This window comes from Myotis davidii, unplaced genomic scaffold, assembly GCF_000327345.1.
Source record: "Myotis davidii unplaced genomic scaffold, ASM32734v1 scaffold38, whole genome shotgun sequence".
Taxonomy (NCBI): domain Eukaryota; kingdom Metazoa; phylum Chordata; class Mammalia; order Chiroptera; family Vespertilionidae; genus Myotis; species Myotis davidii.
The window spans coordinates 322,390-344,965 of NW_006291383.1; the positions used below are offsets into that span (position 1 = coordinate 322,390).

At 42.1% G+C, this 22,576-nt stretch overlaps 1 protein-coding gene across 6 annotated transcripts in view; it reads right to left on the reverse strand.

The window, feature by feature from the left end:
* ZNF532 (zinc finger protein 532) overlaps positions 1–22,347 on the reverse strand; it is a 96,348-nt gene extending 74,001 nt beyond the window's left edge. The window contains exons 1-3 of one of the 6 annotated variants that reach the window (XM_006764431.2): positions 22,000–22,345; positions 21,528–21,609; positions 21,329–21,396 (exon numbers count right to left, since the gene is read on the reverse strand). In XM_006764431.2, the coding sequence (XP_006764494.1) occupies positions 21,329–21,396; positions 21,528–21,541 (82 nt within the window). In that variant the 5' untranslated portion in view covers positions 21,542–21,609; positions 22,000–22,345. Of the gene's footprint in view, positions 1–21,328; positions 21,439–21,527 lie in introns of all 6 variants that reach the window. The other 5 variants (XM_006764437.2, XM_015564407.1, XM_015564406.1 and 2 more) reach the window with 5 other exon arrangements.
* Between the last annotated feature and the right edge of the window lie 229 nt (positions 22,348–22,576).

The window sequence follows — 22,576 nt, forward strand, 5'->3', positions numbered from 1 at the left end:
ATGGACATAAGACGCTGGGGGGTAGAGGAGGCGAGGGGATTGTCAAGGGGGGGGGAAAAAAAAGGACACATATGTAATACCCTTTGTAATACTTTAAGCAATAAAAAAAAAAAAGTATCCACACACAGATGCTTATGGCTAAAAATATTCCAAGTGTATGCTAACCCCACTTCCCCACCTTCCCATCCCAGACGGCAGACACATCACATAAAAATTGCTGCACTTTCCACTTAATATGAGGGGCCTAAAATAGGCAAGTTCATTGAAAGTAGAAGAGAGATTACCAGGGACTAGGCAAAGAGGAAGGAAGAATTATTGTTTAAATGGTTCAGAGTTTTTTGTTGGGGGTGTTGAAAACATTTTATTGAGGGTGATGTACTTATGACACTGTATCATATACTTATGAATGGTTGATATAGGTTGTATATGTTTTACCACAATTTTTTTAAAATGCCATAATGAAGAAGGAAGACAAGTTACAACAAATTTAACAATGTTGATTTCAGCCTGAACAGTTTTCTCAGTGGTTAGTGTCAGCACACAGACAGAAGGGTCGTGGGTTCAATTCCCATCAAGGGCACCTAACTCAGTTGGCAGGTTCCCCAGCCCCATAAGGGCTCATGCGGGAGGCAATCAATTGATATGTCATTCTTACCTCGATGTTTGTTTCTCCTCTCTCTCTCTCTCTCTCTCTCTCTCCCCCTCCTTCCCTCCCTCCGTCCTCCATCCACTCTCTAGAAATCAATAGGAAAAATATCCTCGGTGAGGATTTTTTTAAAAAAGTGGATTTCAGAAATGTATTCTAATGTCTGGTACCCTTTTGCGACATCTTTAGGGAACTGGGTTGATAAATATCAGCAGAATGCTACTAACCTTTAAGAACCAGAGTCTAAGGGGTGGGGAGCCTTGGTTTTAAGCACTTACTCATTTCTGTGATTTAAATATTCCCACCATGATACATTTCAAGCTACTAAAACAATGTCACTGATGGAGTTGAGAGGAGCATGCAATGAGCTGGTGAGTCGGTATGAGGCTGCTCCAACACTCTCTTCATCTCTGTACCCCAAAATATGCCGTTTGTAGAGATAAGGAGAGAAGGAAGATTCTAGGGACAAACGGTTCAAGTTTTAACTGGTTTCCTTACCAAAAGACTTCCCCAATCTTTATCCCCACCCCTTTTGAGATCTTTAATATAATAATGTGTACTTTGAAACACAAAGGGTTGGAGTACCTAATATTTACCAAATATTCTTGCCCTCTAGACCTTTTTTTCTCCTAAGACCACCTCAGAGGTGCTGTGTGCCTTCTGGGAAATACCACCTTCAGGAAATGAGTCTATATCATTTGCAGCCAATAAGGAGACACCACCACAGCAGCAGAGATGGTAGGGCATCGGAGATGCACACTCCCCTGCAGAGACCACCATGCCAGCTGGTGTGCCTGGTTAGGCAATCCGACTGGGGCAATCCAATTTGGATTGAACTTTAGTGACAGTTAACACAGAAAGCCCAATTAGAGCCTCTGTTCTTTGGCCCATTGACACAGGGATATGGGGGAAGAAGGGGAAAGTTCAGGCACAATTTCTTTGGGCCTTTCTTTTGGGATGGTAACTTTTCTCCAAGTCCCACAATGCATCTATTATGATTCCAATTGCCCCCAAAACCTTAATGTACACTAACTTCTAAAATATGCCAGGCAGGGTAGAATATGAGCCTAGGTAAAACTCCCAAAATACCTAGAAAAAATAGATGTTACTTCTGTTCATAAAATGCCAAGGAATACCCAGACAGAGTGGCTCAGTGGTTGAGCATTGACCTATGAACCAGGAGGTCAGGGTTCGATCCTGGCCAGGGCACATGCCCAGGTTGTGGGCTTGATCCCCAGTGTGGTACATGCAGGAGGCAGCCAATCAATGATTCTCTCTTATAATTGATTTTTTATTTCTCCCTCTCCCTTCCTCTCTGAAATAAACAACAACAAAATGCCAAGGAGTGCCTGACAATTGAGGAAGACTGCAAGTCTGATGGAAGTAATGTGGGTAAATGGAGGATCAAAACTGCAGAAAAGGCAAATGATTAATTCACTTCTTAGGGAAGAATAAGAAGGTCAATCATCTTTTCTTTGTTTTTTAGTATATTTTATTGATTTTTTTACAGAGAGGAAGGGAGAGGGATAGAGAGTCAGAAACATTGATGAGAGAGAAATTATCGATCAGCTGCCTCCTGCACACCTCCCGCCAAGGATGTGCCCGCAACCAAGGTACATGCCCTTGACCGGAATCGAACCTGGGATACTTCAGTCTGCAGGCTGACACTCTATCCACTAAGCAAAACCAGTCAGGGCAAGAAGGTCAATCATCTTAAAGCCTTGCAAGTTAATGCCCAAACCAGCCATGGTTTGTTAGATTTGATAGTAAGAATACTGTTTCACTTGTTTTATTACTTAAACCCTTCCTAAAGAGGAAAGGCTTTCTATAATGAAAATCACATATTTATACTTCTTAGCAAAAGTGCTGAGAATGATGAGGCAAATGATGGACAGTCAGGACAAGAAAACAACAGCAATCTACAAAGATACTGGCTAGACAAAGATGAGCTATGTAGCGTCTCTTCCTTCCCTAAGTGGTCAGAATCGGAATAAGAGGAAACAAATCTATCTCACTACCAAAGACAGTAACAGGACAAGGAAAAAGCAACAATCAGCCCAGGGAACATTTTGGGGCCTTTCCGAAAGGATCAGGGTATTCTGGGACCACCTCGTTGATCGGCAGTTAGGTAAAAATGTGCCACCATCCTACCCCATGCAATCACTGCTTACACACATGAGAGTGATAAGCCACACCCTTTAAAGATAAACAGAACGTTAAAATCAACCATTCCACAGGTAAGCTAGGCCTCCACACAGTTCTACTATATGAAATAAAAAAATGTATACAGCTTCCCAATTATCTCACTTCTGATAGTTAACCATGAACTGTTTCTCAGAAAAAATTCAGTACCTCACAGAACTTCTAATTATTCTTTTTTCTTTTCTTTGAAGCACAAATCAGAAATTGCTGATTTGATAACCTGGAATAACCAACTTGCTCTCAGTTTATTGACAAGCATTTCTGAAGACTTTCTATGTGCTGAACACTGCAGAGATGGTAGGTCCTATCATTTCACCCACCAGTAGCAGAATCTTGAGTTTTCCTGTGAGTTCTGCTTCAGTAATGGCATCCAGCTTCCTCTATTTCATGCCCCCATTCTAGGACCTTCCAGTCAATATAACCAAAATCTCTACGTGAGCAATGCTACTCCATTAGAATCACTCTTAACTTGAATGTCCCAGTAGCATCTTGGAAAAGAGCTTTATTTAGCCAACAGGCTACCCATGTATTCAAAATACTTGCTAATCATGGGTTTTTAAAACATTTTTATTATGAGTAGTATATGCTTTTTTGCTAATACGCTAAACCCCAGAAGTATAAGCAATAGAAAGTAAGTCTCCAGAAGACCCACTCGTCAGAGATAAGCTCTGTGAACATTTGGAATATAGACTTCTAAATGAGTACGTAATCATAAATACATATATATAATTTTAACAATGTACCACAGATATCTATGTCTATGCATGTTTGCAACATGTCACAGACATATGTCCATGTTAATTCAACATATACATTTGTTCAAGTGTACCCTTTCAAATATAGATTTTTATATTTTCTAAAGAAATTTTGCCAAAGCAAGAAACCAGAGAACTTCTCTTCCTTTGAGAATTCTTATAAAAATAAGAACACTTCAAAAAATAACCTTTAAGGCATACAATGTTGTTTCACCCATTTGCTTTAAAATTCTGAAGATATATTTTTAATTCATGTGATAAAATGAAGGATGAGGGAAACGGGGACATTAAAATCGTTTACTTGTGGTCTTAAATATAACCTTTATGTTTAACATGTCTCAAAGAATAACTTACCCATATGTCTGATATTTCAGTACTCTTTTTCTTTCATTTCTACTAAGGCATCTTAGCCTTAAGGAAATCTTATTTAAACAATAAATTACTTTCCCCAACTCAAGGCAAGTGTGAACCCAAAAGTTCAAGAAGGCAGACTGATTTCAGCTGGCACTTAATACCATATCATGCTAAGATGAATAAAGAAATAGGTATGGTCAACAAGAAAAAAGGACTGGTCAGAAAGAATGAGGTAATTAGTAAACTTTGTTAGGTGGCTTTAGTCAAACTTGTTATAAACAAATTCTCATTTTAAGTAACAAGTCTTAAAACATGCAAAATCATAGACCAAAATCAAGTATGAGAAAACTTTTTAACCCTATTTATAAAGCATAATCTGTTTTATCTGATTTTTAAATGTTCATAAGTTCAAGGGTCCCAGGTCCCTCTCTAAAGAAGGGAGCCCTGTATCTACCAGAAGGAACAGGTCACGGGAAAGAGGAGGAGAGAAGGAAGAGTAAACAGAGAGAAAACAACATGCAAAGAGACATTCACATTTAAAACAGTGGGTGAGAATAGAGGTAGTACCTGACATGCCAATCACATCATACTTCCTATTACATTTAAAATTTTTCAACAAAGAGAGGGAGAATGAATTCCTTTAACAGTGCCATTCAGAATCATGGGAATTTTAGCAAACAGATACTAGGTACAGTTGAAGGTCAAAAAAGTAACCAGAAGTCATTAAAGAGGTAATGGCCACCCTTTCCTGTAAAACAGCACGGAGGAAACTGGAGCCCACGGCACAGCAACTGCCCTCTGGTAGAAGGAAAGCAAGTGCTTAGAGAAGCCCAGGTCATAATATGTAAGTACTGATGACTTTATTTAGGATTTAGGATTTCTTAAGCACCTGCTCCACGTCTGAAAAATGTCCTTTTAAGTAGAATGTGCAAATTAATCTGAGTGCTGTTTTCTTAATAATTGAATTTTATTTAAAAATTCAAAGATATCGCCCGGCGGGTGTCCCTCAATGGTTGTTTACCTATGAACCAGGAGATCAGGGTTGGTCCCAATCAGGACACGTGCACAGGTTGTGGACTCGATCCCCAGTAGGGGGCGTGCAGGAAGCAGCTGATCAATGATTCTCTCTCACCATTGATGTTACTCTCTTTCCCCCTCCCTGCTTCTCTGAATAAAAACATTTTTTTAAAAATTAAGATTTATATGAAGAGGCAAGTAAAAGTAACATGAAGAAAAAGGATATAACATCAATATATAGTACATGGCTCAAGAACGACAACCTGATGGAGTTAAGGTTCACCCTGAAGAAGTTGTCCTCTTTCTGGTGACAGCCACCTGGAAGCAGGAAGCCCAGCAGTCCAGTCACCTCTACCTAGCTAACTTCAGGGCTTGTAACTCAGTGTTATGTAAATGGGGGGAGGAATGAAACATCAATGAGAAAATATGGTCCACAATTGGCTGACAATGGGGAAAAGAGAAGGAAAAGTGTGAATCATATACATTTTTATTTTTAAAAAGAAAATTCACAATGAAAATATTTTAATAGCAAACACGTGATATTGAGCCATGACAGGGGCCATTCGAAGTGGTTCTTTACATTCACGTGGAGTGGACTAATTTAGTTTGACTTTCTTTTGTAGTTTGCTAAAATCACAAGCAAGTTCCAAAAATGCCCAATTTCCACTACCAAGCAGGAGTTTTATCCTGAGTCTGCTTGTACAAAAGTAAACATCCTATAAAGACTGTGTTTTATCATTCAAACGTCCCATAAAGACTGACTAAATTCCCTTAAAATATATTGGGTTTTCATAACTGAGGTCAGAGCATAATTCCAAAAGTTCTAGGGAAGACCTAAAGTTCTCTGGGTCGAGGTACTGATTTCTGGGAGTATAGAACAACCACAAAAGGCAACGAGAATAGAGAATAGAAGGGCAGTAAGAGCCCATTTTTGAAAGCAAAGCACTAAGCTAACAAAAAGCCCAGTTGTGGAAGACTACTCCCAAAGCCCTGCTCAAAGGAAAACCAATTTGCATGCAGTTTCTACTCCTCTGCCCTGTGGGACTCTTGGGTGAGGCAGCCTTCACAAAGCTGGCCGCCACAGTCACTTCCTCAGGAAGTGGGACTGACCGCAGCTTCCCCGGGCTCAGTGTGGCTCCAGCATTGAAAGGGACTTGGATTTGGGAGAGGACACTTTTGCTATTCTCCAAGGACACAGATGCTCCTGCTTGCTCCGGCTCAGGGGTTCTGCTTTGCTGTGTGATTTTCTGGAGAAGCCCAGATGGAAGGTGACAGGTCCCTCACTGCTGCCGCTGACCAGTTTCTTTATCCTCTTCTCCCACCAGACCCCCTCACCCACCATGACATGCAGGGTGCTTGCTGGATCATCCTGTGACTAAACTTGCATCAAACATACCCAAATTAAGCACCTCCAGTCATTCCGCATGACCACTGTTTTCTTTTTCTTGCTCCAGAGGCAAAAATAGAATCGAGCTGACTACTTACCACGAGCGCTAAGGTTCTTGGAACAGTGGGATATCTACTTACTGAATATACAAAGCTTCCCAAAATACATGCCCCTGTTTTTCTTTAGAAAGCAGAATGTAAACTTGAAGGGCAGGACTGCCCTCAGGTTAACATGTCAAAAGGTGACTCTGCTAAAAAAAATCAAGCACAGAAGTTAACTAAGCACCAAAACATTGCACACAGACCTGACAGCTGGTGGGGTTCTTCCTGCCCAGTGCTCCTCAGCCTCCTTGTGCCTGCACAACTGTTTTATGGAATAAGGCCTCTGGCCCAGTTATCTGGCTGTGTTCTCCCCAGGAGTGTCCTTCATTTCACCTCCAGGACTGCCTTTGGGAAGCAGGCAATCTCCCTGGACTGACCATCTCTGCAGATATCTGGTTTGGGACAGTAAAAAGCTGCTTCGGGCAGAGCTTGTCCAGGCCCCAACTGAGTTTGCGAGCCAATGAAACAAAATCTTCAGCTAAGGAGATGACTGCAGAAGTCTGTCTCTCCAACAGCACCCCCACAACCAAAAAACTCTTCAAGTCCAGAAAGAAAAAACCTGCTCTTTCCTTAGTTACTCCAAAGAAAAAAGGGCAAGGGCCCTATTTGCCATATCATAGGGCACAGAGGCAGTATTTTCAAGCAAAAATACAAAACCTTCCACAGTGAGGGGCATCTGTATAAAAATAACCCTGGAAAATACATAAATGTCCACCAACAGGGAAATTAATAGATCAATTATGCTACATTCCTTTTCTTAATTGTGGTAAAATACACATGATATAAAATTTACCATCTTAACCATTTGTAAGTATACAGTTCCACTGTGTTTAAGTACACTTATTATTTATGCTACATCTTTTTACGGAGTACTATGCAGTCATTAAAAGTAAGGTAAAGCTATTATAGATACTTATGTTGAACAATCAAGATATACCATGGGGGGGGGGGAATCAGGTCATAAATATATACACATTAACATTTTTTAAATAAGCATATTGCATTTGTATATGTTTACATATAGATACATAAAATATATGTGTGAAATTCATGGAAAGGCTTCGGGTGCACATCATTTTGACAAGGGAATGATGTTTTTCAAAGTTCAGCCACCAAAGTGTAGGTGTGCGTTTTCAAAATCTGGTATCTACAGGGACATAGTTGGAAGTTAAAATTTCCTCTGAACTTAGGGATAGTCAAAATCATCAATCTTCGCAAATTCCATAAAAGGTACTATTGTACAAGCTCTGTCTCCCAATGGATAGGCATTCTTTTAACTAAAAGACCCTTGTGCCGGAATTTACTAATTCGTCAATGAGAAATTCTGAAAGGGTCTGGTCTGAACCTGTCACCATTAATAAACTTCAGGAAAATTCATTACAGCCTCTGCTTGAATTGGGTTATTCAAATAGTTTCACGATGAGAAAGCAAGGGGAAAAAGTCTAAATTCCTTCCCTGTTGGATATAAACTGCCTCTTTTTTTTCTTTTTTTTTTTCAATGAAGCATGTTTGGTGAATTCCAATATTTCAAAACTAAGAAATCACTCACTTATCCATTTAACTACTAAAAACAAAAGGATTCCTGGATTAGGAGGAAAACTCATAAAGTATTTAGAAGCATTCCTTTGGAATTTTATAAATGCCACATTTTTTAGTGACATCTCTACAATTATAGCTTGAAGCAAATATAGATTTTCTAAACTAGAAGTGATATTTTGAGTACAAAAAGGGGGGCTTCAAAGTAACTTTCCTTGGTCACCTGCTGAAGCCTTCTAAATTTTTACACATAAATCTAAATCCTGCACAGGACTTTTGTCCCTGAAATGCTCTAATCAAACCAGCAGCTCTACTTTTGGCTGTGTTCTTTCTGATTTTACCCGTAATTTTTCTTTGTTTTAAATACTAAATTTAAAATATTTGCAAACTTTTTATTTTATTTATTTTTTTAAAATATATTTTATTGAATTTTTACAGAGAGGAAGGGAGAGGGATAGAGAGTTAGAAACATCGATGAGAGTGAAACATGATCAGCTGCCTCCTGCACACCCCCTACTGGGGATGTGCCAGCAACCACGGTACGTGCCCTTGACCGGAATCGAACCCGGGACCTTTCAGTCCGCAGGCCGACGCTCTATCCGCTGAGCCACACCAACCAGGGCTATTTGCAAACTTTTTAAAAATATATATTTTTATTGATTTCAGACAGGAAGAGGGAGGGAGAGGGAGAAACATCAATGATGAGAGAGAATCATCGATCGGTTGCCTCCTGCACACCCCTACTGGGGATCAAGCCTGCAACCCAGGCACGTGCCCTGACTGGGAATCGAACCTGGGACCCTGAAGTTCCCAGGTCAGCACTCTATCCACTGAGCCAAACTGGCCAGGGCTGCAAACATTTTTGAGACTTCCAGGACTAGAAGCATGGAAGGGAAAATGAGTAGCTGAAGCTCTTCTTCACTTCTCTGGGGTTTTACAGTTCAAAGACACTTGCTTCCCTGGGAGGTCTTACTTGTGGAATTTCACTCCCCAAAGTTTGGAAGTATTGTTCTTGCCCCAAGGCTTTAAGACCGTGGTTCTCAACTGGGGGGATTCTGCCCCTCCACCACACTAATAATTAGCAATGTCCAGAGACAAGTTTGATTATCACAACCAAACATGGTTTGGTTGGCAGGGGCAAGGGGTGCTACTAGCATCTGGTGAGTTAGTGAGTGGAGGCCAGGGATGATGCTAAACCTCCTATAATACAGAGGACATCCCACAACAAAGAATTATCCAGCCCCAAATGTCAGTAGTGCTAAGGTTGAAAACCCTGTTCTAAGGGAACAGACTTTCCCCTTATCATCCTACTAAAATCACGATAAACCTGCTCCCCTCGTCATCCGCACCAGAGCCTTTTAGCATGGAGATGGTGGCAAGTCACTGGTGCAGCTCACCACCCCTACCCCTGCCCTCTCCCACCAACTGAGGTCGGGTGTGGACAAATGGACTCCCCGCATAGTTATTATAACCCTTCTTATATTGCCAAATGAGGCCATCACCTAATCGTTAAGCAATTCTTGTCAGATACCTATTTTACTTACAGGTGGAATTATGAAATGTAGTACTTTCATCTATATGCTCTGACTGAAAGCATCCCCCAAAGTTATCATCACAACAATCCTACTGACTGTTGACTTAAAATAAATTTATTTAAAAGTTCTCTTCCTAGAGTAGACAGAAAACAGAAAAAAAAAAAAAGAAAATCAGAGAAATAGAACTGATGATATAATTCTGTCAATCGCTATATTCTACTCAAAGGCCCTCTCTCAAGTTTCATTCATTTCACCTGAGACAACCATCAGTTTGGAACAATGTTCACCAGGAATGCTCCTCCTGTTACTAAACTTCCCACCAAAAACAGGGCAGAAGGAATTGATTCTACAGTCTAGGAATTTAGGAAATGCTGGGTTAAATACATACATGCACACACACACACTCACAGCCTTCTTTTCTCCAGGCTTCTCTGAACTTCCAACAGGCATCTTCATTACGGGGATCCAGGCTGAGCACTACCCAAGCTTATTTGAGGCTGGAAGCTTTGGGAGTGAGACATCTTTGGGAGACACTTGAAAGAGGTTTAAGAAAGTACTCTCCTCGGAGAAACTAAGATGGCGGCAGAGATAAACACCGGGAAATTAACGCCGCACACAACAATTGATTAATACCTCAGAGAAACTCCCCAGAAGGAAAGTAGGGGAAGGAGGTTAACGGGGGGGATGAGGACACATTTGTAATACCTTAACTAATAATAAAAAAAGGAAAAAAAAGAAAGAAAGAAAAAAAGAAAGTACTCTCCCTGAGAGGTAGTATTAGGAAATACGAGTGCCTTCTGGGGTAGAGAGTGAGGGAGATGCTTCCTGCCCAGTTTCTGAACAATGATGCTAACTCCATGTTTCTCCTGGAAGTTCCTCTCCAGGGGCACCTCTGCATCAGCCCAAGGGAATACACCTCCAAATTTGGAGGAAGAGCAATAAACAGGTATTTCTAAAGGGGCCCTGTCTTCAATAAAACTGAGCACAAAAGCCCTGTTGGGCTGGTTCAGTGAGTACTGTCGAAAGGAAACTATCGGTGTTATAAAATGCACACGCCCACATACATATAGTGAAGGAAGTAAAATCGGGAAAGGGAACCAGGTAGCAATGTTTACCTATTTTCAGTAGCCATGGCCACAGCAGTGTCAGGGAACAAGCAAGACATCCCTTCTGGATCATGCCAACAGGGGGAATACTGGTTGACCCAGCAGCAGTGGCTATGAACCTCGACGACATTTGAGCCTCTGCCCATTAGCTGTAAAAATGATACCTGTAAAACCACAGTGCAATGCAGTGGCTAACGGCATGGGCTTTTGGAGCAAGACAAACCGAACCGAGTCCTGGCTCTTTCCTTTAAAAGTTACATGGTTCCAAGCAAAATTACTTAACTTCTTTAAGCTGGCTTTCTCCAGTAAAAAAGAAAATCAAATCTACCTCCTGGAGTTATTGTGAGGATTAAATAAAACAACCTAGGTAGGTACTTACCAAAGTACCTGGAATACAGTAAGTATTTATTAATGTGAGTTATTATAGTATACAAACAAGGTTAGCAATAGGGTCCTAGCATAGAGAGAGCCTAGAAGAAATCAAGCCACAACACTGAAGCTCCTAAATAGGTGATGATAACAAGACAGGTGCCATCAGGAATTCCCAGCAACCACATGAGGTATAATGATAATGTCCTTCACTGAAGTGCCTCTTGGAGAAAGGCAGCCCAGCGAGGTCTTCTAAGATCCGGAACAAATTTGTCCTAGCTTCTACGAATGTGAAATTAGAGCACCATGTAACCAGAGAACTTACAGCTAAATTTGAAACTCCAACAGAGGTCAACAATATCCTAATGCTCAAGATTAGAGGAATGGAGTTTTTTTTTTTTTATTTTATGAGTCATCTACATCAAAACCACTAAAGCATAATTATTATTACTCAACTGCTAAACTATGTGTTTAATCTTTCCCAAAATTAACATTGGCCAGACAGACCAGACTTGCATTTTTGCCAGGATTATATACCTATTAAGAGCCTCAAACTACATCCCCCCCCCACACACACACACACATACACACACCCCACATACCCCTAACCTATGAGAGGCCTCAAATACACATCTACGTACCCATAAGACCCTGAACATTATGTATTAACTATTCCTCTGGCTGTTTTGCCAAATTTCCTACCTCCAGCGTCTCAGTCCAATGCATTACTCAATCAACATTTGCTATGCATTAACAGAAGAAATACTGAAAGCTACACATTGTTTTTGTGCTTTTGAGTAAATAGAAAAGAGAGAAAAGATCCAATTTCTACATTCAAAAGAGCTCATTCAGCCTTGGCCAGTGTGGCTCAGTTGGTTGGAGCATCATCTCGTGCACTGGAGAGTCATGGATTTAATTCCGTCAGGGCCCTTACAGAAAGCAACTGATCAATGTCTCTGTCTCTCTCTCTCTCCCCTTCCCCCTCTCTAAAATCAATAAAGACAAGTGAAGATTTTTTTAAAAGTAGACTTTTGTTTTTAAAGAGTTCATACCCTTTGGCTACTATACTGAGGTATAGATTTCTGGGTCAGAAAGACCCAGGTATGAATGCCAACCCCCACACTGACTGTCAACCTAGCCTTGGCATATTTGTTCATTTCTCAGAGCCTCCAATTCCTCAGGCATAAAATGGGTTAAGACTTTCACTTGTCAGGTGCGCTGAGAGTCCTAACCATCCAGAAATCAAAAATGGCTTAGCACAGACAGTTTCCTTTAGCTAATCTTCCTTGAGACTCTTGTTTTTCAACATGTCCTGGCTCAAAATCTCTGTCCTAGCCAGAAAACTATGCTCAGTGTCTTCTGCACATTTTCTTCTTATGCCAAGTGTTAAACTTCTCCATCATTTCCCTCCTTGGCTCATCTCTCCCTTTTTGTCAAGCTCCGTTCCTCTTCTTTTTCACAATTCTACCCAAAATTTATTTTTATCAAAATCTCTACTTGAGCCGAAACCGGTTTGGCTCAGTGGATAGAGCGTCGGCCTGCGGACTGAAAGGTCCCAGGTTCGATTCTGGTCAAGGGCATGTACCTGGGTTGCGGGCACATCCCCAGTAGGAGATGTGCAGGAGGCAGCTGGTCGATGTTTCTCTCTCATCGATGTTTCTAACTCTCTATCTCTCTCCCTCCCTCGCTGTGAAAAATCAATAAAATATATTTTTAAAAAAAAATCTCTACTTGAGTCAATCTTTCCTTTTTTGTATTCTTCCCCCCACCTCTACCCTTAGAATCCAAGTAAGCATATTAGAAAACAGTATAAAAATTAAGGACACAAATTCAATTCACTTATGGGCAAGTTATTTTCTTGGCAAGAGTGAATTAAGGCAAAGCTACAGACCACACTCCTGAGACAGTGGCGTCTAGAAATTCTGTATTCTAGGCTATACGCAGAAGAGATGAAAGACAGAACAAACCAAGGAAAATCCACTTACCACTGAAATAAACAACAGTGGTCAACAACGTCTTTTTCATACATGAACAAGAGCATGTTCCATTAAAAGGCAGACCCCTTTCATTGCCTCCTGCTTGTTAAACTTAGCTAATAAACACATATAAATCATTTCTCATTGCCTTTACTCATTCACTCAATGGCTGTGAGGATGTCTGAACAAAGGCAGCTACCAGATTTTGCTCTTACAATGACATCCTCCAGAAAGCATCCCATTATAAAACGAGGAATGCCTTGACATCAGATAGCTAATTGCACTTGTCTGTATGACTCCTACTGTACTGACCCTCAGGGGGTGTCTCACAAGCCCACTGAAAACTGTCACCCACTTAGGGTTATCGGTAACCCTGCCCTCCCAAGCCACAAGCTGAACTAGACCAGGACCAATGAGATTTTGCGTCCTGAATAATATTGTAATCACTATGTATAGTGCCAGCTGGGTACTGGAAATATCAGGGGGAATACTTTGTAAAGTATATGGTTGCCTAACCACTATGCTGTACACCTGAATCTAATACAAAATAATGTTGAATGCAAACTGTAATTTTTTAAAAATTTTTAAATAAAATGTAATATGTGTAAGAAAATAAATAGATGAGGACATGGCAATATATGAGCTATGGGACAGCCATATGCACAAGAAAGGGAACACAGTTCCCCCAAGGCAAAGACACAGACAACCGAGGACCTGGGGCCCTGGAAGGAGCACAGATAAGCTGAGTACATCGGAGTTCCCAGCTTTCTCAGTCCTCGTGACATTCCAGCATGCAATCAATCTAAAAAAATCTATTAATGAGGTTATTTCACATTGCTCTTTGTGTAAGTCTTCAAAACCTGATGTGTGTATCTCAATTAGGCCTAGCCACATGGCAAGCGCCCCATAGCCCTATGTGGCTGGTGCCTATCATACTGGACGGAGCAGTTCTAGACACAAAATACTTCCTCCTAGAACCCTTGGATGCCTTCTGCACTCAATCTTCCATCACCACCGAATCCCAGTAAGTAGATATGAGTATCTGGTCACTGTCGAGCAAACATGGGAAGCAAAGTGCCAGGGGAAAGGGACAGATCAAAGGCATTGGCAAACCTGCCATACTTTCACAATCAGGTTGCTTTTTAAAATTCTGACCAACAGAAATTATACCAACAGACAGACAATGTTGACTATAGCCACTCACTGGGCTGAATTTTTCAAAAAGCTAAGAACACTGAAGTACAAGATTTACAACTACAAAATTCATGCAAGATTCCCACCTACAAATGAAAATATAGTCAAGTAGGAACAAGTACATAACCTCCTGCCCACATTTCGCCCACTTTTAACCATCTACAGGGCAGTTGTAACTGAAGACCTACAGACAAGGCAAGAGACTCTCATTGTATGTGTTTCTACGGTGCCAAAAAAATAAATAAATCCACTTATAAATGAGATCAAAGGAAGGCCAGAGGAAACAACACACTAGTAGACCGAAAAAAAAGAATGTTGAGCAACAGCCCTTTCCCAAAAACAGAAGGCTGCAGAAGACAGAATAGCCAAGGTTTTAAAGGGTTTACTGCCTACCACACACTCTGTTTAACACTTTATATGCATTTAATGCTAATAAAAAACCCTCCAGAAAAGTATGGTTTATTTTAAGTAACTCGTTCAAGGTCCCATAGCTAGTCAGTGAGCAGAATTCAGATTTCTGTTTCATTGAGGGTTAGGCAGAGGCAACTGAAAATCTCCGTGGCCTTACCCCCGATTTAACCACAACACCAGCATAATCAGTTCTCAAGCTACAAACCTCAAACTACCTCTGGCATTCTTGCTATGTTAAATCAGCAAGTGTAATAGACCAGCTTATCAATGAGTGAGGCTTCATTTGAATAACTCATGGTTTCAGGTTCACATGATATAAGGATTATAAATGAGCTGATTTATATACCATTGAAATACATATAATAAATTTTGGAAGGCAGAGAGAAAGTAATGATGCAACAGCCTTAGACTAGAAGCCCAGAGTGCTAGGTTCTAGTTCCAAACCTGCTACCCACTACTAAAAACAGATGACCCCTCCTCCCACTCCAATATGGGTTCAATCACTGTAAATATTTGAATTTCCTAACCTAGTAAGTTATTCAGCAATCTAATTTTTATCATTGAGATTCCTGGGAAGAATTTGTTCCTCATAGAAGAAAACTACCAAAATCAACACCCATTACTAGGCTCTTGAGTGAGCCTCTGGAAAGCAGGAGTTTATGTTCTAAAAGGAAAACATTTAAGACCTATCTTCAGGCTTCCATAAACCCTTCAAGATGTCTGGAATCTCTAATTATGTAAAGTTGTAATAATATTTGACTGAAAACAAAACAATACAAAGCCTGCATTTCGGACACGAAACACCACCGACTAGAGGCTACTTATGTGGGGCAGTTAAAAAGACCAGAGTTTGCCTAAAAATTACTTATTTCAGTCTCCAGGTTTAGATTAAGCAGAATTTGCTTGCACACCTCATTCTTAAAACAGAATTTAGAACTTTCCATCTGTAGACGATGGTTCAAAGAACTCTCTAACCAGTGTTTGTTTACTGTTGGAACAAAAGATTTTTCTCAACACCACTTTCAATTTACTTTTTCTCATCCCTTTCAAAGACTAAACAAAACAAAAACACCTCTTTGTTTCTTCTCCCTTCCAACTTGTATCCTCACCCTAGTACCAGTAAAAATGTCTGTCTTTTCAACATGCTATTTCTAGCACCGTCTCTGGTGTAGACACAGATGCTCTCCATGATGACTCAAGTCAGGGAAATCTGGCTAATTACAAGGGCCCTTACTGGGACTCAACTGTCTCCATTACACATTCTCACCCCTACCATCTGCCACTTCTAACCTGCACATCAGTGCTGCTGAGCACTTACCTGAGCCCTCTCTCCAAACCCCCCCTCTTATCTCCATACCCCTAAACAACTCTCATGATTTCCCCATGTCAAATTGTGCTCCCCCATGCAGAATAGCCTGGTAGTGAGGAGCAGGCTTCCAAATTCTACCTCTACTACCATTTATGAGCTGGCAGACCCTGGCCAGGGTCTTTGTCTGTTTCCCCACCTGCACCATGGGGATAACAGTACGTAGCTAATCTCATGGTTTCAGTATAAATGACGTAACATATAAAAAGGCCCACCATGGCGGACTGCAGTGTCTGCAGGTATTAACTACTAAAATTTTCTACTTGTCTGGCAATGTTTGGCCCTCTAACTTCCTGAAGCATGTACCTTAAGTTCTTCAGCCACCCTCCTACTTCACTTATGGTTTTACTATATAAACCATTAAACCCAACCCTTTTTCCACCTTAAGATTTATTTCTGGTCTATGCTAATCCTCCCAATCTAGACCTCCAGCCCAAACAGATCTGGGAGGTAAAAGTCACCCCCACAGACAACCCAAACTTGAACTCACTGTATCAAGGCCACCTCCACCTTCCAAATCTATTCCGCCTTCTAATTTAGGATCTCAGAGACATAAACAACCAGTGGCAAGTAATCTCCGAGAGCCTTCATCCACCTCTTCCGCCACCCCCCATATCTCATCGGGAACCACCATAGGCCTGCCTGCCCCCAAGGCAGTCACCACCTACCACTGCATCCCCACGGCAACACCTTGGATCACGCCCTGGGGCTTCTCTCTTAGATTCTGCTTGCATTGGTCCCATCATTTGACCTCCCTGCCTCCCGCTTGACCAGCCTCCATGCCATCCTCCCAGGGACTACCCCAGGACTCAAATGGACTATACAGAATGACCTTCAGAAGTCTGGCCTTGACTGCCTAAGCTTCCTCTATTCTCCCACACCGCACTCCCCCAAACCACTGTCAACACCAAGTTCCCTCAGTGCCCTTGACACACTGTTCCACCAGACTCTCATTCTTCCCCCAAGTCTTTGCCTGCCTTACATATTCTTACTGGTCTTTCGTGATTCAGCTCAGAAGCTACTCCTTCAAGGGCATCTCTCTGGACACATGGCATTGGGTGGCTCAGTCACATTCCTGTCATAGCATCTGTGGGCTACTTCCCACTAATTTTTCTCTGAATTCCTTTCCCTCCGGTACTCCCAGTGCCTAGCACAACATGTGGCACTTAGTAAACAGTAAGTATCTGTTAAGTAGATGAAATAATCCCCAATTTAACATCACTCCCCACTTCTTGGGGTTCTCCCTGCTCTACATCACCATAACTTGGTCTATTTGTTCTTCCCGATCCTGAACACTATTTTATCCTCTAAAAAAATAATCTGCCTCCCAAATCAACCTATTTCATTGCTTTGATATTGCTTACATATTTTTTACTTCCTTAAATGGCATAAAAGCTGAATAATAACTTCAAATGTTAAAAAAGCACCAAGCCCTAACCGGTTTGGCTCAGTGAATAGAGCACCGGCCTGCGGACTGAGGGTCCCAGGTTCGATTCCAGTCAAGGGCATGTGCCTTGGTTGCGGGCACATCCCCAGTAGGAAGTGTGCAGGAGGCAGTTCATCGATGTTGCTCTCTCATCAATGTTTCTAACTCTCCCTTTTCCTTTCCCTCTCCCTTCCTCTCTGTTAAAAATCAATAAAATATATTTTTTTTAAAAGCACCAATATTTTGGCAGTCAACAAATCAGACAAATTATGATTAAGTTGTTTGCACAACTAAGATGTCAACAAAGATTTTCAGTACCACTTTCCAAAAATTTTATTCTATTATTGTTTGGTGTTTTACTGAACCTGAAGACAAATGCAAAAATTAAACTGCCAAATGTTTCTGAAGAGATTAAAAATAACTGCTGTAGGAAACAAAGAAGGTTTTACCACTTGCAGTTTTTTGTTTCCACTTTTGGCTAATTCCGATTAGTTCTGGGTTATAAAGCATGTCATCCTGTTAGTGAGTGGTCTATTATCTCGGTCATCTCTCATGTGTCTTCAGATAATGTTCGCTACAATCTCCTACTTGAGAAGTCTTAACTGCAGCTGACTGGATCTTTTTTGTGTGTGTGAGCTGTGACGAGCTGAATTTATTTTCATTCAAAGTTCTAATTCTCATGTATTTACCACATGACCCAGCCATCCCACTCTGAAGTATTTACCAAAGAGACATAAAAACTAATCTTCAAACTAAAACCTGTATGCAAATATTTACAACTTTATTCACAATCACCAAAAATTGGGAAAAACCCTCATGTCCTTCAACTGGTGAAAGGAGAAAAAGCTGAGGTACATCCATACAGTGGCCTACAACTTAGCAATAAAGAAGAACCAAGTATGGATACACACAGTAATATGGATGAATCTCAAATATTTGTATGACATTCTGGAAAAGACATAGACATAGGGACAGAACCAACCAGTAGCTGCCAGGGGATGATGAGTCTGACTGCAAAGGCACATCAGGAGGACAGTTTTGGGGCCAACAGAACTATTCCTTATTAACAGATAATGGTGGCAGATACACCGTGCTATATGCTTGTCAAACCCAGAGAACTGTACACCACTAATAAATTTTACTACATGTAAATTTAAAAATTAAAAATTTTTCATTATTTAGTCATGACTTGGTTAAAGATCCTCCCCTAACTCTAACACAAAGGTGTGGATTTCCTTAACCTTTACCGTGGCAGCTGTTACTGTTTTATTACTGAATTGTATTGATTAGGAAGAGATACTGAGGGAATGAGGAGGGAGTAACCCCAGATCTTTTCCAGATACTTCCAGTTTCCCCTGTATTGGCAACGTCTGCTCCAGATGCACAGCCAGATGGAGTTCTACCAAGGACACAGGGAAGGTTATTCAAAACCAACAGAAGACAGACTATACCCCACAGCAATGCCCAAGAAAGCACTTCCAGGAGAAAAATAAAGAGGTTAGGAGAGGAGAAATCCTAAAATTCAAACCCATCCTGGTCAAAGGGCTAAGCAGAAAATCCCATTCCCCGTGCTGGCTGCCTCCTTCCTAGACCCTCCTTTAAAAGGGAGTCAAGGCGGGTGGGGGCGGGGAACCTCTTTGTGACAAAAGAGGGAAAAAGGAGATAGCAGAGCCCTCCAGAACCAGGAGGCTGAGTTCTAAAAGCCCTGGATCCAATGTTCTTTCACATGGAAAAAATGATTCTAAGTAGGCAAATGACAAAAACAAGCAAAGGGTTCGACGGCCAGTGACACTTTCTTTCCAGTGTACCCTCTTCAGCCAAACCCACACATTCCTCCTGCAGAGGAGATGGCCGCCTTGGGGACGGCTGCAGGCAATCCCGGCCAGGCGCAGGCTGCGGGCTCCAGGTGTGGCTGCCTCCAAGGTGACAGGGACAGTCACACACAGGCCCAGCCCGTGTATGGGTGCCACCCTGCTCCCTCCTGGCTCTTCCAGGAAAGCGAATGCTAATGCTGTTGCTGTTCTCCACACCCACACTCGCATTCACATTCCCAAGCCCAGAAAACTCTGATCCTCTCCCCCGGGGACCTGGGCTGCCACATTGTTAGAGCTCAGCAGGAGACGGCCACCTGAGACAGACCTCCATCCAAGATGAGCTTCCCCGATTGCTGCCCTGGAGAACCAGCTCTCCAACCTCACACTGCATTTGCAGCTGGAAAGACCGGCCTAAATGCAAAACAAATGCTATTTTTCAGGAGCCTTCTGGGGGAGGGGGAGGAACAAAGCTAAAAACCAGAGAGAGTAAACCAGAACATTCTGTGACATACAATGCTTTACAAAAAGGGCTTTTAAACATATTACCAAGAAAGACTCCTTACAAGGGGGGTTAGCTGTCAAAGTGACATAAAAATCACTGGCTTTCTCAAGACAGGAGTGAAGGACTAAATTATAAAACAGTTTCTTGTAGCAACCTAATTAAGGTTTATCATATTAGCCATCTGAGTTTTAGTTGGCACCAAAAAGGCAGGAGCAGCACATCGTGCAACATGGACCAGGATGTGCTTTCCAAGCAGATTTCTGCCCACATTCAGACACAGCACCTCTGGCAGTCCAAACCGTTGCAGAATTGAAAACCAATTTCAGCACAGTGATTTGTCAAGAATTTTGTTCCATCACGTAAGCTATTTACTGGTCTATCAGTCCGAGATTACATTTATCTCTATTAAATACTACACAAAGTACTCTGAGCTGACCATACACTCCCTTTTCCCTTTGCCAGTTTTTCCACACACTGGATGCTCTGCAACCGCACGGAATATTTCTGAACAATAAAAACCTTGCATACTTGACACCCTCCAGGGCAGATATTCTGCCCACCAACTGCCAGCACCCAGCCAATTCTAAGATCCTCAGCATTTCTGAAAAGACTCAGTTCTGCTGACCGCGAAGAGGAACAAAATACCCTCTTCAGAGTAGAGGAGAAATTTATTTTCAATCATGTCTTGTATGGGCTCCCCTTGACTGTACTGTTACCAAACCAGAAGACAGAACCAGCTCTATCTGTTGATGACATCATATTGGATGTGATTCTGGAGCTGCTGGTTTCCTGTTTGGGGAAGTGGAAGTTCTTTGCACAAGGAACCCCAAGGCAAAATGTTTAGTGTTCCCCTGTAAGCTCTCACTGCCTTTGTTCTTCCCTTGGCTACATTCATATTCTGGAGGGTGCACAAAAATGCCAGCTCAAATCTAACCTCCATCTCTTAAGGCATTAGACATTTTCTGCCATCCACTGCTGTAAAGCTTTGAGTGAACAGGCATCTTTTCACAGATGAAGCCAGACTACCCGCTTTCCTCCTGGTATAGCATTAGGATTCCACATTAAAATGTATGCCACAAATAATCCCATGGCAAACGCACTGTCAACAGTCCCCAAAATCAATAGAAGCCATTCCACCACTTGACTCTGAGTGAAAAGCCTTTCAGGTTAACAGAGAGCAAGGTAAAAAGAAAGGTGATGAATGAACAAAAGGCAAATCTACCTTCAGACTTCTCAAATCCCAACAAGGTGGTGAAGCTGCCTCCACCTGGCGAAGTCCTTCTTTTTTTGTAATCATCGGGAAAATACTACATGTGTGCTGCTTTAGTCTTAATGCAAAACAGTGCATTCTCTACAAGGCCCTGCCGCCTACCATCCTCTAAACTTGCTTCTTTCCAGGCCTGAATCTTCTAAATGATTAGACACAGGCCATTTAATGAGGTCATTCTGATTTTGCCTGGATAGGAATACCATCGTAAAGTCACTCTAATCCCATTAAAGGTGGATAACATTAAGAGTAATTCTTCTCCACTTAGAGCCCAATATCATTTCCAGAGTACCAATCTACTGTCTGTGTCTGAATGGACCTTCAAATAAACACTTAAATTCATGCTCAAAATATCATCTCTCACCTTGTGAACCTTGACCTTTGGGAAAGACTTTGGACCAGTGTTCAGTTACTGTCACACAGTGGCATTCTCTGCAAAGATGAAAGGGTTAAAAGCAGCCACAGTCAACAGGCCTACAAGGGGGGGGAAAAAAAGACAGCATGTATGCCTTACAGCATCACTGGAAAGCATTTATGCTCATTTTCTAGAACAATACTGTTACCTTTTGGCCTTCATAATAGTCAGAAGTATCCCCAACACCCTTTAGTAGCTTCTAAAAGGAAAAGCACAAAACAGAACATACCCTGCAAGAGAAAAAAAAGCATGCAAAGTAGCAATCTCCAGCAACAAACAAACTGCCATTACAAATCCATCAGTTCATTCTGGTTTGGTTTTGTTAAAAATGAGAGAGAGAGAGAGAGAGAGAGGGAGAGAGAGAGAGAGAGATTGCATAAACCAAGTGTCCCCACCCTAGCAAGTCACATTTTTTTCTTTAATAAGGGTCATAAATCTCAGCTCCTTGTCCATCCCTTAAGCAAAAGAAAAAGGCAGGAAAAGCCCAAGTAATCTCAGACCTTGCAAACCTGCACATTTCCCCCATCTTCTCTACACAGGCTCTTTCAGGACTCCATTAGCCACATCCCAGTGCTGTGTGGTGTCTAAGTGTGCATTCACATACTGTGTTGGGATGGTACCTTCCTGCAAGCGCCTCTGCTTTTGGCTGCCATGGAGGGAGGAAGCTGCTATCCCACTGTAGGAGCTCAGTGACTGCATTGTGTTCAGGAGCTGATCTGCCTCAAACCAGTCTCAGCCGGTTCTGGTCACCCTACATAAAAAAGCTATGGCAACCCTCGCCGAGTTGCCAACAAGTCCCTGAAAACCGTCGGCACGGGGGCTCTCGCAGGGGGCTGCTCTCCCCTCGGAGGTCTCCCCGAGTAGGGGCAGGTCATCGTGTGTCCCCCGCCGCCACACCAGCACCCAGTCTTGGAAAAGGCCCACCTCGCGAGCACCCCAGAGTCCCTCAGGGCCCATCCCCCACCCCCTCCCCCCGAAAAGCCCACCGCAGACCCTGGGGCCCGCTCCTTCGCCTTCCCCCACTTACCTCCCACCACCTGGCTCAGATCTTTGTGTACCTGTGTGTCAGTGTGTGTTCCCTGTGTGGGTGGCTGACAAAGAGCCCCCGGGAAAGCCATCTATGTGTGTCTGCTCACACTGGACGCGTGGGCTGCGGGAGCCGGCCTCGGCCTCCTGGCTGAGTGGTGCTGGCTTGTT